This window comes from Panthera leo, chromosome C1 (genome assembly GCF_018350215.1).
Source record: "Panthera leo isolate Ple1 chromosome C1, P.leo_Ple1_pat1.1, whole genome shotgun sequence".
Lineage (NCBI taxonomy): Eukaryota > Metazoa > Chordata > Mammalia > Carnivora > Felidae > Panthera > Panthera leo.
In genome coordinates, this window is record NC_056686.1 from 166238202 (window position 1) to 166256277 (window position 18076).

Here is an 18076-nt window from a genome sequence, read left to right on the forward strand (position 1 = left end):
GTGAGATCATGACCTGAGCCGAAGTCGGATGCCCAACCGACTGAGCCACCCAGGCGCCCCGAAAAAAATTCTATATTAAGTTCAGCTTGAACATTAAAAGTCCTATACTGTAACTTAACTTCAAAAATTCAAAAACCTACTGCTAATGGTAATGATAGCCCACCACTTAAAAACTCTTTTCAAAAACAATAAAAATAGCTATTCCTACACCACCATTCTAGCCCTGCCTATTTTTCGAAGGAGCCACAGACACTGATGTCTACAAGGTCAGAAACGTAAGGAACTTATTAGCTCCTTAAATATTTCTCTACAATTCTAGCTATTCTACCAAACCTTTAGCAGCTCCAAACTTCCATTTTGAAGGTCCAGCTTTAAAAATTCTTTAACACTATTAGTTTTTCAAATCTCTGGCTCCTCTTCTCCTTATATTAATTCTCAGGAGTTTGGCTGCTTCACCAAAACTGGGGAGGCAAAGGAAAAAGGAATATTGCTTTAGAGAATTACAGAAGAATAGAATTCCAGGAAAGTAATTTCTGGCATCTCCAGCTATAGAGTACCTCCTGGCTAGAGCCTCTTCAGAGGCTTCCAAAGCTCTCAGATGAGCTCTCTACCTGCATGGCTCAGTCTTAAACTAGCTCCAAGAAGCCTGGGCCACTTCCATTTCCAAGGCAATGATTAAGTCTACTGAGGTCACCTGGCTGGGTAGGTCTCTCTCCATCATCAGAGGAAGATGCATGCACAACCCTAATAACTTCACAAACTCATGGTCTCATTTCTAGATCCCAACCCCTCTTCACCTGCCATTGGCGTCTCCTGCCCTCCTCTTCACCTCAGAATTTCTCTGAGTACTCACCAAACTCCTCTCTCCCAGCCTTTATCGTAGACAGAAGTGTTCTTACTCTCTTTGGCAAAGACATACATGCCTTTCATTGAGCTGATCTCAGACAAAATCCAATATCCCAGATATAAACAGTTTAACAGATTTGAACAGAGGTTCATTACGTATCATCAGATTCCTAATTCCAAAGAATTGGCATACAAATTAATTTTTAGTAACCAATTATTTATATGCTGGATACCACACATTCACAAGGGAACTTCTGTACAAGGGAAATCTAACACAAATTGAGATTTTGGCACTATCACATTTTTTTGTTTATATAATGTCAGTATAAGGCACATAGCAAACACCACACTGGAAAAAAGGTAAAAAATTGTAAAATGGAAAACTACTCAAAAATGGAATTATAATATTACCAGGCAGAAAGAAGCCAGTGGAACATGTGAAGAGTTATTTTCCATCATGCTAAAAGTCTCATTTAAAAAACAATGTATATAAAAAAAAATGTGATACGTTTAACGTTTCTAAGGTGAAACTACAAAAACAATACTGAACATACTACAAATCCTTTAACTTGTTCAGTAACTGAAATGTCACTTCACTATCAATGGAACAAAGTAATCTAAGGCGCATAAAAACTATTTATAGAATAATCACCTCTTTTATACCTCATAAGGACTATTAGTAATACCAGATACCTTTCCCAAGCAAAGACCTCCCCCACTAAAGAATTTCCCTGCCATAGGATTCTGTTTCAAAGAGCTGTTCCCTCTGAAAAGCAGTTTAGTGCAGCAGTAAATAAAGACCATGGCCTTGGAGACCAGGTGGGACTCCAAGGCAGCCACTTACTAACTAGGTGGCTTGGGCAATTCCTTTAATTTCTCTTCAGGGGCATAATCACTGAGCTCACAGGACTGAGGATTAGGTGAACTAACATTACTGTTAGTGTTTAATATACTCCAGGATGGTAGGCATTCAACAAATAGCACCTAGTATTAGCAGGTAAAACTTCCCTCCTCCACTAATTACTGATTTACTATCAATGATTTTCCAAAGGCCATAGTCAAATCATCCCCTCCTAAGGCTTTCTTGGTCCAACACACTAAAATGGCCACAACCCCATTACAACCAAATAACTTAATACACCCTGGCATTTTTTTATGTTCAAGAATTTTATTTCATCCTCACAACAACATACTATTTTGTTAGTATCCCCATTTTTTCTGATAAGGCACAGAGAATTTCCCAAGATCATACAGAAATTAACAGATTTATAAATCACAGACTTAGAACCATAGAGAGCATCTACTCTAACTTTTTCATTTTATTGATAAGGAAACTTAGTCTGTTTGGCTGCTATAACAAAAATACCATAGACTGAGTAACTTATAAACAATAACTTTATTTCTCATGGTTCTGCTCAGGCTGCTATTTAACAAAATACCATAGAGTGGGTGCCCTATAAATAACAGAAATTTATTTCTCATATTTCTGGAGGCCGAGAAGTCTAAGATTAATATGCAGGTAGATTCAGTGCCTGATGGAAGGCCCACTCCTGTTCTACAAAAGGACCGTCTTCTACATGTGTCCTCCCATGGTGGAAAGGGCAAGGGAGTTCTAATGGGGTCTCTTTTATAAGAGCACACTAATCACCTACCAAGGCCCACCTCCAAATACCTTCACACTGGGGATTTGTTTTCAACATACGAATTTGGGGGGGGGGGGGGGGACACAAACATCAAACCTAAAACAGAAACTGAGATCTAGAGGACATATATTTACCCTCCTAAGGCTACATGGCAAATAACATTAAACCCAGCTTCAGGAAACCCTAAAACCTTGCACAGTGCTTCTCTCCACCGTATTATTTTATCATATAATAAAATATAAATTAAAAACACACAAATCGGGCGCCTGGGTGGCTCAGTTGGTTGAATGTCTGACTCTAGATTTCCACTCAAGTCATGATCCCAGGGTCGTGGGATAAAGCCCCATGCACTGAGCATGGAGCGCCTGCTTAAGATATTCATTCTCTCTCTCTCTCTCACTGTCCCCACCCCCCCCCCCCCACTCTCACACACTCTCAATGTCCATCAATTCTGAATGGATAAACAAAATGTGGTATTATCCATGTAATAGAATACTACCTGGCAAGAAAAAGGAGTGAAGTATTGATACATGGTATAACATCAGTGAACCTTAAAACATACTAAGTGACAGAAGCCAGACACAAAAGGTCACATGTTACAGGATTCCACTTATATTAAATATCCAAAATTGGCAAATTCATAGAGACAGAAAGTAAGTTAATGGTTGCCCAGGGCTGGAGTAGGTGTGGGAAATGACTGGTAATGGGTGTAAGGATTCTTTTCTGGGGTGATGAAAGTGTTATAAGATCAAATTATGGTGATAGTCCCTGCAAATCTACTAAAAATCACTGAATTATACACTTAAAATGGGTGAATTCTATGGCATGTAAATTTTACCTCAATAAAACTGCCAAAAAATAATTTAAAAAAGTAAATAGAATTGTCTATTTTGTAGATTGGGGAAATCTGGATAAAAATGATGTACAATTCTGGAGCACCTGGGTGGCTCAGTCTTGTATGCGTCCAATTGTTGATTTCAGCTCAGGTCAAGATCCCACGGTCCTGGGTTTGACACTGACAGCACAGAGCCTGCTTGTGATTCTCTCTCTCCCCATCCCCTGCTCACGTGTGTGCACGCTCTCTCTCTAAATAAATAAACTTAAAAAAAAAAAAAAAATGACTAACAGTGCTGAAAATGTTCTATAAGGCAATATATAATCACTTTGTGTTTGCTGCTTCATTTAGAACTCACAACAATACTATTAGAATTAGTGTTGTCACCACTTAACAGCTGAATAAACTGAGACTTAGTGAGATGAAGAGAGGTCACCCTGCCCAAAGTCATGTAGTTCATAAACAGCAAAACTAGAATTTAAACCCAAGGCTGGGCCCAAGGCCTAAATACATTAGTTCCCATGCTCTTGTTTAATGTAGTAACTTTTATTATAAAATGAATAAAATCTTTAACAGTTCTTGAACAGATTGTTCATTTTTAAAATTTAATGACATGAACGTTGTTAGGGGAGTCTCCTATTGTCTAGTAACACTGACTTTTAATATTTGCAAATAGAATTTTGCAACGTGTTAATTGTTGAAAGTAGACAATATGTAAATAGTGGCTCGTTTTACTATTCTGTTTTTGTATGATCAAAAATTTCTGATAAGATTAAGAACACTCAATCTTAAACATGCCAATCCGGAAAAAGAGGAAGCCACAATCCTTTAAAATTCTGTTGCACTTAGCAATATTTTATTTCAAAATCAAGAAGACACAAGAAGTAGACTACATATAATTTTTAAATATTCACATAGTCACCATCATATTCTAAAACCTTTATGGAGAAAGATCTGAGTATTTGGTCCTCATGTAAAACTGCTGAGAAGGAAGAGATCAATTCTGTCAAAACGCAGAAACCAGGAGATAAAAAGAAGCAGGCAGGCAGGCAAAACTTTTGTTCCCTGTCTCTTCAGGTCTTTCATACCTTATGACTGGGGTCATTTCCTCAGCAGTCTCCCTCTCACTCTATCACCATGACCATATTATACTATTTTTAATTAAATTACTAAGAAAAGCAAAAGCGTACGTCCACAATAGGCACTCACTGTAACATGTCAACAGCAGTGGTTGGTCAGAGACCAGGAAGATCTCCTAGGAGAAGAATCAATTGAATATTATATGGATTAGCCCACAAAAGTCCAAACGTTCTGCATGTCACACGTTTCAACACTTAAGAGCACAGTTCCAAATTTAGTAACAATTTATTTTAGCTATAGTCAATAGAACCAAAAAGGTTATGTCTGAAATCAAAAGTAGGTGTTAGATCTGAATGTGTTTGAATGAATGCGTGCGTCCAGGACAATATCTGGCACATGACCAACGCACATTATTTGCTGAATTAACTCCCTTCTTATGATCCCATCACAGTTTTCTCATTTCAGAGTCACTGGGCACAACAATTAGGAAACAGGAGAAAACAAGCTTAAATAATTTTAACTTGACAAAGCACTATGAATAGAGCATGCATTTACTTTGAGCAGAATATTAAAATACATAGTTCAGGAACCTTTACTGAAACATCTTGGGACCTGGCCCATCAAGATCATGAATGAAAAGAAGCACTGTATAAAGCCTGCTTTATGCTACAACCCACTGTATAACCTCTGGCTTTTAGAAGTGGCTTATTTAACTTTACTATCCTTACAGCCTAAGTGAGTTTTCATGAACATTTGGAAAAAGCCACTGTATATAATATGAACATTTTTCCATTTTCTGAAATTCTATCATCACTTTTATTACAGTATTCACCATCATCCCCTCTTCCACCTCACTTTCTCACTTTAGTATCTATCAATACTTTCCAGTTAGTAGTTCTTTCCTGCAATATTTATTTTTTCAAAAGTTTTTATTTATTGGGGCGCCTGGGTGGCTCAGTTGGTTAAGCGTTGACTTTGGCTCAGGTCATGATCTCATAGTTTGTGAGTTCGAGCCCCACGTTGGACTCTGTGCTGGCGGCTCAGAGCCTGGAGCCTGCTTCGGATTCTGTGTCTCCTCCTCTCTCTGCCCCTCCCCTGCTCATGCTGTGTCTCTCTGTCTCTCAATAATAAATATACGTTAAAAAAAAATTTTAGAAAAAGTTCTTATTTATTTATTGGGGGAGGGGGGGAGCAGGGGAAGGGCGGGGGGGGGGGGGGGGGGGTGCACGGAATCCCAAGAAGGTTCCACCCTCTCAGCCCAGAGCACAACACAGGGCTGGAACCCATGAACCGTGAGTTCAGGACCTGAGCCAAAATCAAGAGCCAGATGCTTAACCAACTGAGCCATCCAGGCACCCCTCTTGTGCTATTTAGACGGCTCCTGAATCTAGCACCCATCTCTCACTGGCTGATTATCTGATCTGGAAAAATCACAAAAGAACCATAAAGGAAACTCTGGGATTCCTCTACACATTCAAAAAAAAAAAAAAAAAAAAAAAGTTTTTGCTAGCAAGTATTTCTAATAATTGAGGCAATATAACTTCTGCCATCAACTAATTAATACTGTGCTCTAGATGTGAGGTTTACGGCAACAGCAATTATGAACATTTTTCGTAGTAACACACAACGTGCAAACACTGAAATTTTTTAAATGAGAAATGATGGTGGGGTGCCTGGGTGGCTCAATCGGTTAAGCATCGACTTCACTCAGGTCATCATCTCATAGTTTGTGAGTTCCAGTCCCACATCAGGCTCTCTGCTGTCAGCACACAGCCTGCTTCAAATCCTCTGCCCACCCCCTTTCTGCCCTTCCCCTGCTCTCACTCTCTCAAAAGTAAACATTTAAGTTAAGGGGCGCCTGGGTGGCGCAGTCGGTTAAGCGTCCGACTTCAGCCAGGTCACGATCTCGCGGTCAGTGAGTTCGAGCCCCGAGTCAGGCTCTGGGCTGATGGCTCGGAGCCTGGAGCCTGTTTCCGATTCTATGTCTCCCTCTCTCTCTGCCCCTCCCCCGTTCATGCTCTGTCTCTCTCTGTCCCAAAAATAAATAAAAAACGTTGAAAAAAAAAAAAAATTAAAAGTAAACATTTAAAATAAAATAAAATATCTTAGAAAGAAAGAGAAAGAAAGAAAGAAAGAAAGAAAGAAAGAAAGAAAGAAAGAAAGAAATTGTTAAAAAATGATTTAAGTTTAAAAGGGCTTTCTTGAAGTGACCAGGGCTTCTAATACAAAGCATACCATTAAAATAGGCGGCATCAAAGCAGCACTTCCTGTTTTTAATGACTTCAATACCGCTTGTGGAGCTCCTGAAAACAAGCAGAGGCAGCAGGGTGTCATGATTAAGACTAGAGTCAGACTGACAAGGGACATATCCGAACTATGTCCCTTGTGAGCTGTGACCTTCAACAAGTTGCTTTACTTCTTACCTCAAGAGGACCTAGCTACAGTTCTGTGTAGGGTGATATGCCAGAATCTCCCCTTTAGCTTAAGCTCATTACATTAGCTTCAGTGCTTACAGGGACCCCTGTATCACCCATCCAGAACCCTTTCCTAGGACTGATTCTCCCACCTCCCAGCAATCGCCACATATCTACCACTGAGGCAAACTGAGAGACACATAACCCTCTCTCCTACAAGAATTATTTTATAAAGACATCTAACAAACCATATTTTACTACAGTGACAGAGGGTATCTTGAATTAGCATTCTTATAAAACCCCCCTAAAACATCAGCCTTGCTCATAGAAATGCAGAGGCATAAGCAATCTTCATCTACGTGAAACTACTGTAAATATAAAATCAGAACAATTAAGCTGATGGAAAGTACCCCCCAAAAAACAACAAAGCAGAAAACTTTTAATAAACACTCCAAACTGAATTGTTATCTCTTTAAATAGGCAGTTGGAACCAAAAAAAAAAAAAAACCAAACAAAAAAAATGGACAAAAGCAAAATAAAATGAAAAAAGAGGTGACTAAACCCAGGTAAGAAATAGAAGAAAAAAATCACATCAGAACTGAAGATGAAATTACAAGGTGCTCAACAATAAATTCAAATAAAAAATTTCTTGTTTAAGTTTATTTATTTTGAGAAGAGGGAGAGAATCCAAAGCAGGCTCTGTGCTATCAGTACAGGGCCTGACTGACTGAGGCACACAGGTGCCCCCAAATCAAGTAAAAATTTAATGAAATACACTGACTGAAAGCAAAAGAATAAAAATGAGACAATGAAGTAAAAATAGAAAGTTTTGAAATGGAAGACAAATAAGATATAATTGTGCATACATGAAGCCCCTGAAGAAAAAAAAAAAACCAAAACGTTAGAATGGAACTGATGTTTAAAACTATAATCCAAAAAAACTTCAGAAACAAGACCCAATTTTACATACGAAAAGGATCCACTAGATGGCAGGGAAAATTGACCTACTATAATAAACTCTAAGACAAATCCCAGTAAAACTATTAGACTTTAAAAATAAAAGGAAAAATAAAACCAGGGATTCCAAGCAAAAGGATCACATAACTTAGGACAAAGAAAATAAGGCTGGTAACAGACTTCTCAAAAACAATATATACTGCAAGACCACACCGGAAACATGGAATGTGTGAACCAAGGATATTATTTCTGACCAACCCGTCCTTCTAGTACAAGGCTATCAAGAAACTTTATTTTTTTTTTTAAGTTTATGTATTTATTTTGAGAGAGGGAGAGAGAGTGTGCATGGTAAGAGGAGGAGAGAGAGGGACAGAATTATAAGCAGGCTCTGTGCTCTCAGCACAGATCCCAGCACAGGACTGGAACCCATGACCTGCAAGATCATGACCCGAGCTGAAATCGAGATGCTTGAACGTTTGAGCTACCCAGGAACCCATACACGTTACACAAGATTATTCATTATAGTACATACAAATTGGAAAATACAACTGCAAACAACCTGCATGTCCAGAGAAATTGAGAAGTTTAATAAAGAATGAGTGGGGCACCTGGGGGGCTCAGTCGGTTAAGCTCAGGTCATGATCTCCTGGTTTGTGAGTTCAAGCCCCACATCAGGCTCTGTGCTGACAGCTCTGAGCCTGGAGCCTGCTTCAGATTCTGAGTCTCCCTCTTCTCTCTGACCCTATCCTGCTCACGCTCTGTCTCTCTCTCGGAAATAAACATTAAAAACAATTTAAAAAAAAGAATGAGCATATCCACACAATTCTTCTAAAAAAGAATGAAGAGGACCTCCATAAAATAACATGGATATCCAGTATACACTGTTACATGAAAAAACTAGTGCAAAACAATGTCTGTACTGGGTTATTTTTTGTGTATTAAAAAATAAAAAATATATACATTTATCTGTTCATTCTGTGCAAAGAGAAACAAAATAGGTGATAAAGTAGAGTAACTGCCTACAGAAAGTAGGGGAGAATGGGTGCAAAGCATAGGAAGCTGGAAAAGGAAAAGAGATGATTCTGTGCAGTTCTGACTTTTGGAACCATGCTAATGTTTCACATACTCAAAGAAATATAACAATATTAAAAGGATGAGAGGAAAATAAATCCCATAATTAAAATCAAATGGAAAGAAATATCTTAATGGCATTTCAAATGACAAACATACTGCACTAAATGGGGCAGTGTGAGGGGAGAAATAACCCAAATAACTTTTGAACAAAATAGTTTTACCATATACTCTAAGGCTGTAAACAAAACTGTAAATAAATACTGAACTCCAATAAATGAGTTTGTTTGGTTTTACAGTGTTAAGAATTAGCAATTCTTAATTACTTTCTGTGTATTCTAAGATTGAGCAAATAAGTAAGTAAACTGAATAATGAGAGCCAGACTTCTTACTGTCAAAGGAAGTTACAAATATGGAAGGTGGGAAGGAAGCTAAAATGAACCCCATAATGATAGCTGGAATAGGAAACATTAATATATACTCAGAAAACTTTAAAACATTTAGATATAGAGGTATGTGTATATGTTACATAGCTCTGTCCACTGAGAATTTTCTGATTAATTTTATGTGTCAATGTGACTAGGCCACAGAGTGCCCAGATATTTAATTAAATATTATTTTGAATGTTCCTACAAGAGTTTTTGATGAAATTAACATTTTAATTGGTAAAGTATACTGCCCTCCATCTTGTGGGTGAGCCTCACCTAATCACCTGAAGGCCTGAATAAAACAAACAGACTGACCCTTCCCCAATGGGAGAGAATTCCCTAACAGACTGCCTTCAAACGAAATCTGCAACATCAGTTCTTCCTGCCTGATAGCTTTTGAACTGGATCATCGGTTCTCCCTCAGTCTCAGCAGCCTGCCACCCTACCATGCAGACTGACCTGAAGCCTCCACAGTCACATGAGCCAATTTCTTATGATAAATCTTATGCATATATCCTATTGGTTTTGTTTCTCTGGAGAATCCTAATACAAACGCCTAAAGATCAACAAAATCTCAGGAGCAATGAGCACAGATGCCTAGATCTTGATTTTTTTTTTTTTTTAAGTTTATTTATTTTGAGAGAGATAGAGAAAGTGAGAGATTGGCAGGAGCAGAGACAGAAAAGAGCATGAGAATCCCAAGCAAGCTCCACACAATCAGAACAGAGCCTGAGAGCAGACTCAAACTCACAAACTCTGAGATCATGACCTGAGCCCAAGTCGGATGCTTAACCAACTAAGCCACCAAGGTGCCTCTGAACCTTGACTTCTGAATACTGTTCCCACTAAAAATAATCAGGACTCCTTGAAAAAAATGGCAGATTCCAAGACGAGGTAAAGAAAATATAAGATGACTCTGGAACATCTTATTGTCAGAATATAAAGTGCTCAAAAATGTATGGGTACGTGTCAGACAAAGAATAATACAGGTAAGAATTATCATTGTATGGTGAAATTCATGGGTAAAAAAGTTATGAGAAATAAAATATTTAGAAATTCTCAAAGTATCTCCCTTAAAGATATTTATTAACTACAAATGCAAAAAAAAGTAAGTTTACAGTGGGGAAACCTAGAGGATGCCACCATAACCAACTAATAAGAATTTACATCACTAGTAATAGAACAACAATAGCATGGGCCTCCAGATATAATATATGGATATACTTCTGGAGTATTCTGGCCAAAAGTGTACAAACTAAATTTAATCAAGAGGAAATTAAAAAAAAAAAAAAAGGGACAATATTTCTACAAAACAGTGGACATGTATTCTTCGAAAATGTCCTCTCATGGGGGCGCCTGGATGGCTCAGTTGGGTAAGCGTCTGACTCAGTTTCAGCTCAGGTCAGTCTCATGGTTCGTGAGTTTGAGCCCCATGTTGGTCTCTACACTGACAGCAAGGAGCTTGCTTGGGATAGTGTCTCTCTCTCTCTCTCTCTGCCCCTCCCCCATGCACACTCTGTCTCAAAATAAACTTTATAAAATTATATATATATATATATTTAAAAAATGTCCTATTGTGAAACACAAAGCAGACCAAAGAAGATTAAAAAGGTATGACAAATGAAAATACACAATCCTAGACTGGACCCTATGCACGGGGTGGGGGGAGGGAAGGGTAGTTTATCATTCACTCAAAAGGACATTATCAAATTCAGCAAATTTGAATTTTTAAAATGTATCTATTTTTAGAGAGAAAGCATGCAAGCAGAGGACAGGGGTGGAGGGAGACAGACAGGGACAGGACAAACAATCCCAAGCAGGTTCCATGCTGTCAGCACAGAGCCACAGCACAACATGGAACTCAAACACACGACCCTAGGATCATGACCTGAGCCTAAATCAAGAGTCAGATGCTCAACCAACTGAGCTCCCCAGGCACCCTCTAAAATTCAGCAAATCTGAATAAAATCAATGCTGTATCAATGTTAACTTCCTGATTTGATCACTATACTGTGGTTACATAAGAAAATATCCTAGAGCATCTGGGTGGCTCAGTCGATTAAGTGTCTGACCTTGGCTCAGGTCATGATCTCACAGCTTGTGCGTTCGAGCCCCACATTGGGCTCTGTGCTGACAGCTCAGAGCCTGGAGCCTGCTTCAGATTCTACATCTCTCTGTCTCTCTCTCTCTCTCTCTCTCTCTCTCTACCCCTCTCCTGCTCACGCTCTGCCTCTCCCTCTTGCTCTAAAATAAACTAACATTAAAAAGAAAAAAATAGGCTTCGTTTTTGGGAAATGCAACCTGAATATTATTTAGGGACAAAAGGACACAATGTCTTCAATTGCTCTCAAATGGCTCAGAAAAACTGTGTATTCAACTGCTTTATAAAAAGCAAACGTGGGGTGGCTCAGTTGGTTGGGCTTCCAACTCTTGATTTCAGCTCAGATCATGTCATGATCTTACTGTCGTGAGATCAAGCCCTGTGTTGGGCTCTGTGTTGATGGCACGGAGACTGCTTAGTATTCTCCATCTCTCTCTGCCCCTTCTCCATTCTCTCACATACATGCATGCACATGTGTGCACTCACTCTCAAAAGTAAATAAACAAACATGTTAAAAAGCTAACATTTGAGGAATCTGAGTTGAAGAGTAAATAGAATTCTTTGAATTATTTTTGAAATTTTTCTGTAAGTCTGAAGTTATTTCAAAAATAAAAGTTGGGTAAAATTAAATATTTGATAATAAGCCTTCCTACATCATTCCCCAAGGTGTGCACCCACATACACATTATAATAAAAGCCAAAGCTAAAAACCAAGGGTAGACCTTCAAGTTATTCTTTTCCTATAACCTCTCTACAAATGGCCATATAACCTGCCAACCCTATCCTCTTCTCTTCAACAGCACTATTGCCTCAATTACTGTATAACGTCTGAAAGATTCCCAATTCCAGAATCTCCTCTTTCACACTTGCAAAATTAACCACCTCACTACTCTACTCTAAAATTTTGAACAGTCCTCCACAGCCAACTCTTCTGCCAGATTTAAGTCTTTTCCAGATCATGCCCCTGACTCTTTCTACCTCACATCCTCCTCACCGTCAAGAAACCGAGTGCAGTTCTCTGAACTTGCAATGGTATTTCATTGTTGGTGCTCTGGCATATGCGGTTTTCTCTGTTGAAATCCCCTTCTGTCTACAGAAATTCCTATTTATTCTTTAAAACTAAAGCTTCACCTTGTCTGTGAAAGCTTCCCTGACACAACACTCAATGTGAGGATGAGTAACTATTCTCTCCTTCCTTCATGCTATGATTTTATCTTACACCTTCTCTTATTATACTTATTACACAGTACAACTATCTCACATTCTAAGGTGAATGGGAACTCACTGACAGAAAAGACTAACTTATTCTTATTTGTTGAATTACCCAACAAATAAGGGTCCTTGGGATACCTGGGGGTTCAGTCGGTTAAGGTCCAACTCTTGATTGCATCTCAGGTCATGATCTCTCGGTTTGTGGAATGGAGCACCATGTCAGGTTCTGTGCTAACAGTGTGGAACCCGCTTGGGATTCTCTTTCCCTCTCTCTCTGCCCCTCCCCCTGCTTGTGCATGCATGTTCTATAAGTAAATAAACATCAAGAAGAAAAACCTTAAAGAAAAATATTATAATGATACACTTGCACCCCCTTCTAGTATACTCATTACAGGGATAAGTGAAACTAATTTTAAGAGATCCTCAAATTATCAATGACAATAATCCATGTTAAAGCTTCCATGAAAAAATGCTGTCACATACAAATATGCAAAATCCTAACTACAGAAATTAGGACTGTTGATGTCTTTGATACCTTGTCCTTCTGGTTTTTCTGATGATCACTTTGTCTTAGCATTTTGGGGACCAAGCATGATCTGACCCTCACTTACCTGGCCCCTCCTACATGTTTCTATCATAGCCTAAATATATTTCCAAGCATAAAATTTAGCATCTATCATTAAAAGCGTATGCTCCAGAAATTCAGGATTGTGTCAGTTTTAATTTCCACTATATGTCTGCCCTCTCCCTACAAGTGACAAGTACAGTGTGTGAAGCATAGAAGGGACTCCATGAATTTAAGAGAAATGGCTGAATTCATCTGGAGATATTTTAGGTGGGAATTTTCAAAATGACTGATTTTCCTTAGAATAAAGAAAGATTATTTTTCAGAATAAGCCCTGATAATCAGACCTATGTACCTTATATGGCAAAAGGCCTATTTTCAGTAGCATGAAGGGTACTTCAAGATTTCCCCTCAAGGTCTGGGAGCACAAAGACTTCCCCTACCACTGTTCACCACAGACAAGAGTCCACAGGGCTTAATAGCTTTATTGCCTACCAGAAGGGCAGAGCTACAACTGTGGCAACAAATTCTGAAACGATAGTTAAGTATAATGGCACTAATACACCCTTAGAAAATGGTTGCTGTACTGAAAACTAATGCCTTCTCTTGAAAGTTCTATGACCATGAATGAAATTCCCTTCAAAGTCTTGATCATGAATTAAATTCCATAAAAATTTTTATATTCCAAAAAATATATATATATTAAAAAAAGCATTATACTTATAGCATACACTATCCATTTAAAAAATCAGAAAATTTAACAAGTAACTTGACAATAATCCAATAACTTTCTTACTATAATGCATTAAAGTTTTCTTTTTTAAAAAAAGTTTTTTTTTAAAGTTTATTTATTTTTGAGAGAGAGAGACAGAGACAGAGCACGAGTGGGGGAAGGCAGAGAAAGGAGGAGACACAGAATCTGAAGCAGGCTCCAGGCTCTGAACTGTCAGCACAGAGTCCAATGCAGGGCTCAAACTGATGAGCCATGAGATGATGACCTGGGCCAAAGTCGGACGCTTAACTGAGTCACCCAGGCGCCCATGCATTAAAGTTTTCTTAATATAAAGTACAGCTCTTTTCAAATAGTTCCCTCATAGCCATGCCAGTTTCTATACAAAACTAGTTTATTACTAAATACTAACTGCAGAAAAAAGTCCGTGTCATCTTATAATTCTTTGTGTATTTTATAAAGGTCATAGGTAACAAAGCAAACTGAGTATGTGTCCCTAAAATAAAGAAATGGAGCACCTAATTTCTTCTTCCTCAGAGGAAAGGCTTTGTTGTCACCAGAGTTAATTGAATTCTTGCTTTGATCCTATTTTTTTCTCTAATGTTCTCTATTAATTGACCTCTTTTTACTTTCCTCTTTCTCTAACTTGCCTTTTCCCTTTAGCCCTAACTGCTTTTCTTATTGAAACTTAAAGTCCTGTCAACCTCTTAAGTTAAATACACAACTACTTAGATGCCAAATGTCTACCAATTTTATCATAGGACATTCAAGAGTGCCATATTTACTAATCACTGCCAATGTCTGATTTCTCTGCTCTAATAGTAAATTCCTTTTTTACACCTAGCTAAAGTACTATATTTTATTATGTTCTCTCTCAGCGCTTAACAAAAAGTAAATACTCAAAGATTAATACTATAATTTAACAAAACCCTAGTTTAAATGGACTATACAATAGAATGCCATATAATCCGCAGTGTTCTTACAACCATATTATAAAAAATAAGATCAAGAGAGAATTAAAATAGACTTGGAAATTTTAAGTTACTTACAAAATACATTTTCCATAAAATGTCTTCTCTTTGCAAATCAGATCAGATTTCATGTAATGCTTCATAATACAATCACACAAGTGAGTCATTTGTACCAGGTACAATAGGGTTTTTAAAAGTCTGCTAAGGTAAAAACTATGAAAGACAAAAGTTCAAAGCTGCACAGCTGGAAGCATTCCAGAACAGAACCTTAAAAGTGACAGAAACCACTAGTGCTCACTTGTATTTTTTGATAGCATCATTCTAAACTAGTGGTTCTCAATCTGGCTACATATTAGAATCACTTGGAGAGCTTTTAAAAAATATCCAGTCCAGGCCAAGTGGATCAGAAGATCTGGGATTTGGATCTGGCATAGGAACTGTTTCAAAGCTCCCCAATGAACATAATGTGATACTAGGATTCAAAACCATTAGCCAGGTCTCTATAATTATTAACAAAGAATAAAATATTAAGATATCATTTAGCACTAACAACATTTTGTTCTTAAAGAACAGTCATTCAACTAATTTACTCTTTAAGTTATCTAGCAGTATAAAAAATGAAAATTAAAAAAAATAAATCATCTAGCAGTATGAAAACACTTAAATCTATACTTACCAAAAAGGAGGTCCTCCACTATCATTTGTTGGTGATGCAGATATTTTAACAATTAAAATTATGGTGATTACCTTATTTTAGAAAGAGTATGGGGCTCCTATAGTACAAACATATTATTTTGACATTTTACAGTAATTCTAGCTTCAAATTCTCCAAAATAGTTGATGATGCAGTCATCAACTAACAGCTTGCAAGTTATAAGATGATAGGAAATATACTTTGAGATGAAGAATTGGGGTATTTCAGGCAGAACAAACTGATCAAGGCCATGATATAAAGACAGTACAAGTGTAGAATCTGTCTAGAACAAAGGAGGAAGTTCAGTGTGATGGAGACAAATAGGGATAGTTAGATATGGGAAGAAAAGCTAAGATTGTGTGCAGACTGAAAAGTCTCTGAATGACAGACTATTAGTCTGTTACTGGAGAACTAACTACTAAAGAACGACAGGGTGTTCCACTTTTGAGAAGATGGAGTAGATGTACTTTTTCCTCATTCCTCCCACTAAGTACAACTGAAAATGCTTACACATGAAAGTGGTGAATTCCCTGGGTTTTCTTTGGTCTTCACCTATCTATCTCACATTTGGAGCTAAAATGCTGGCTACCTGCAAACACGAACAGATCAAACCAGAAAAGGCCCCAACTTGTTCTCTTTAGCCAAAGACCAAGAAGGGGTAGTCTAGCAACAGAGAAAACTTTTAGACAATAACTGCACTACTGTAACTAAACACCATACAAAAGACCATGACCCCACCCCACCCATGACAACAAAGCCTGAGTGGGTAGACTACACTTCCACCCTCAGGAATATGTAATGAGGTACACTAAGACCGTCAAGTAAGGTGGGATCACAGACAGCCAAGGAGGGATCCAACACTTTCATCTGAGAATGAGTCCTCACCCTCCAGGACCTGTCATCCCCACTGTGTGAGTGGAGACCACATGAAAAGCTGTTAGAATTATCTGGCAAAGATTTTAAAGCAGCCATGATAAAAATATTTCAACGAGCAATTATGAACATGCCCAAAACAAATGAAAAACTAGAAAGTCTCCACAAACAAAATCTGAGAGCAAAGAAATAGAAGATATAAGAACCAGATGGAAACTTTAGAACTGAAAGATACAATAACTGAATGAAAAAGCTTAGATGGACTCAAAGCAGAATAGTAGAGACAGAGGAAATAATCACTGAACTAAAAGAGAAAGAATATAAATTATCCAATATTAAAAACAGGAAGAAAACAGACTGAAAACTAAATGAAGAGATCCTTGCAGAGCCATGAAACAACAAAAGACTTAACATATGTGTCACTGGAGTCCCAAAAAGGGGGCAAGGGACAACTGAAAAAGTACCTTAAGAAATATGGCAAGAGACATAAACTTACAGGTTTAAGAAATTTAGTGAACCCAAAATTAGATAAACCCAAAGAAATCTATGCCAAGTCACAACATAATTAAACTTCTGAAGATTAAGGACAAAGAAAACATTCAGAAAAAAATCAAAACCTTACCCACAGGAGAAAAACAACTCAAATGACAGTGATTTCTCATCAGAAACCATGAAGACCATAAGGAAGTAAGCCAATATTATTCAAGTGCTGAAAGAAAAGACTGTCAACCCAGAATCCTATACTCAGTAAAAACATCATTCAGTCATGAGAGGAAAATCAAGACCTTCTAAGATGAAAACAACAAAAAAAAACTAAGTGAACGCCACCCATACACATACCTTCAAATTCAACTAAAATAAGACCTCTGAACAGAAAGGAAATAATAAAAGAAGGAATTTTAAAATATCAGGAAAGAAAAAAGAAAACAGTAAGCAAAAACATTGGTAAATACAATACGCTTTCCTTGTCCTCTTGAGTTTTCTAAATTATGTTTGACATTGAAGCAAAAGTTGTAACTGTCTGATATGGTTCTAACTGTACATACAGGAAACGTTTTTAGACAATTATAAACAGGGGAGGGTAAAGGGACATAGAAGGAGGTAAGGTTTCTATGGTTCACTAAAACTGGTAAAATGATGAGAACAATAGGCTGTAATAAGTTATGTGTATGATTGTAATACCCTACAGCAAACACCAAAAAAGGTATACAAAGAGATATGTTCAAAACACAACTGATAAATCAAAATGAATTTCTAAAATATGCTCAAGTAACCGAAAGAAAACAGAAAAATGAAAAAGGTAAACAGAAAACAAAAATATTAAATGACAAACTTAAGCCCTAACACATCTACAACATCATTAAATAGAAAAGTCTAAACACATTCAGACACATTAGCACAGTGAATTAAAAAACATGATGTCTACAAAAAACTCACTTCAAATATAACTATAACGGCTGGCTGGAAGTAAAAGAATGTGAAAAATTACATCATGTAAACATTAACCAAAGGAAGGCAGAAATGGCTACATTAATATTATACAAAGCAAACTTCAAAGCAAAGACATTTACCAGAGACAGAAAAGCATATTATAGAATGACAAAACGGTCAAGCCATCAAGAAGACATAGCAATCCTAAATGTGCAGGTGTCAACT

General features: G+C 37.5%; 1 protein-coding gene across 7 annotated transcripts in view; it reads right to left on the bottom strand.

The window, feature by feature from the left end:
• The window catches only part of SESTD1 (SEC14 and spectrin domain containing 1), a 152730-nt gene that overhangs the window by 112945 nt on the left and 21709 nt on the right, over window positions 1-18076 (bottom strand). For 3 of the 7 annotated variants that reach the window (XM_042949274.1, XM_042949273.1, XM_042949272.1), the window contains exon 1: window positions 4534-4551. The exons of 3 other annotated variants lie outside the window; for them this stretch is intronic. In XM_042949274.1, coding sequence (XP_042805208.1) covers window positions 4534-4541 — 8 coding nt within the window. In that variant the 5' untranslated portion in view covers window positions 4542-4551. Of the gene's footprint in view, window positions 1-4533; window positions 4552-6639; window positions 6708-12725; window positions 12759-18076 lie in introns of those variants that run through there. One more of the 7 variants, XM_042949276.1, reaches the window with a different exon arrangement.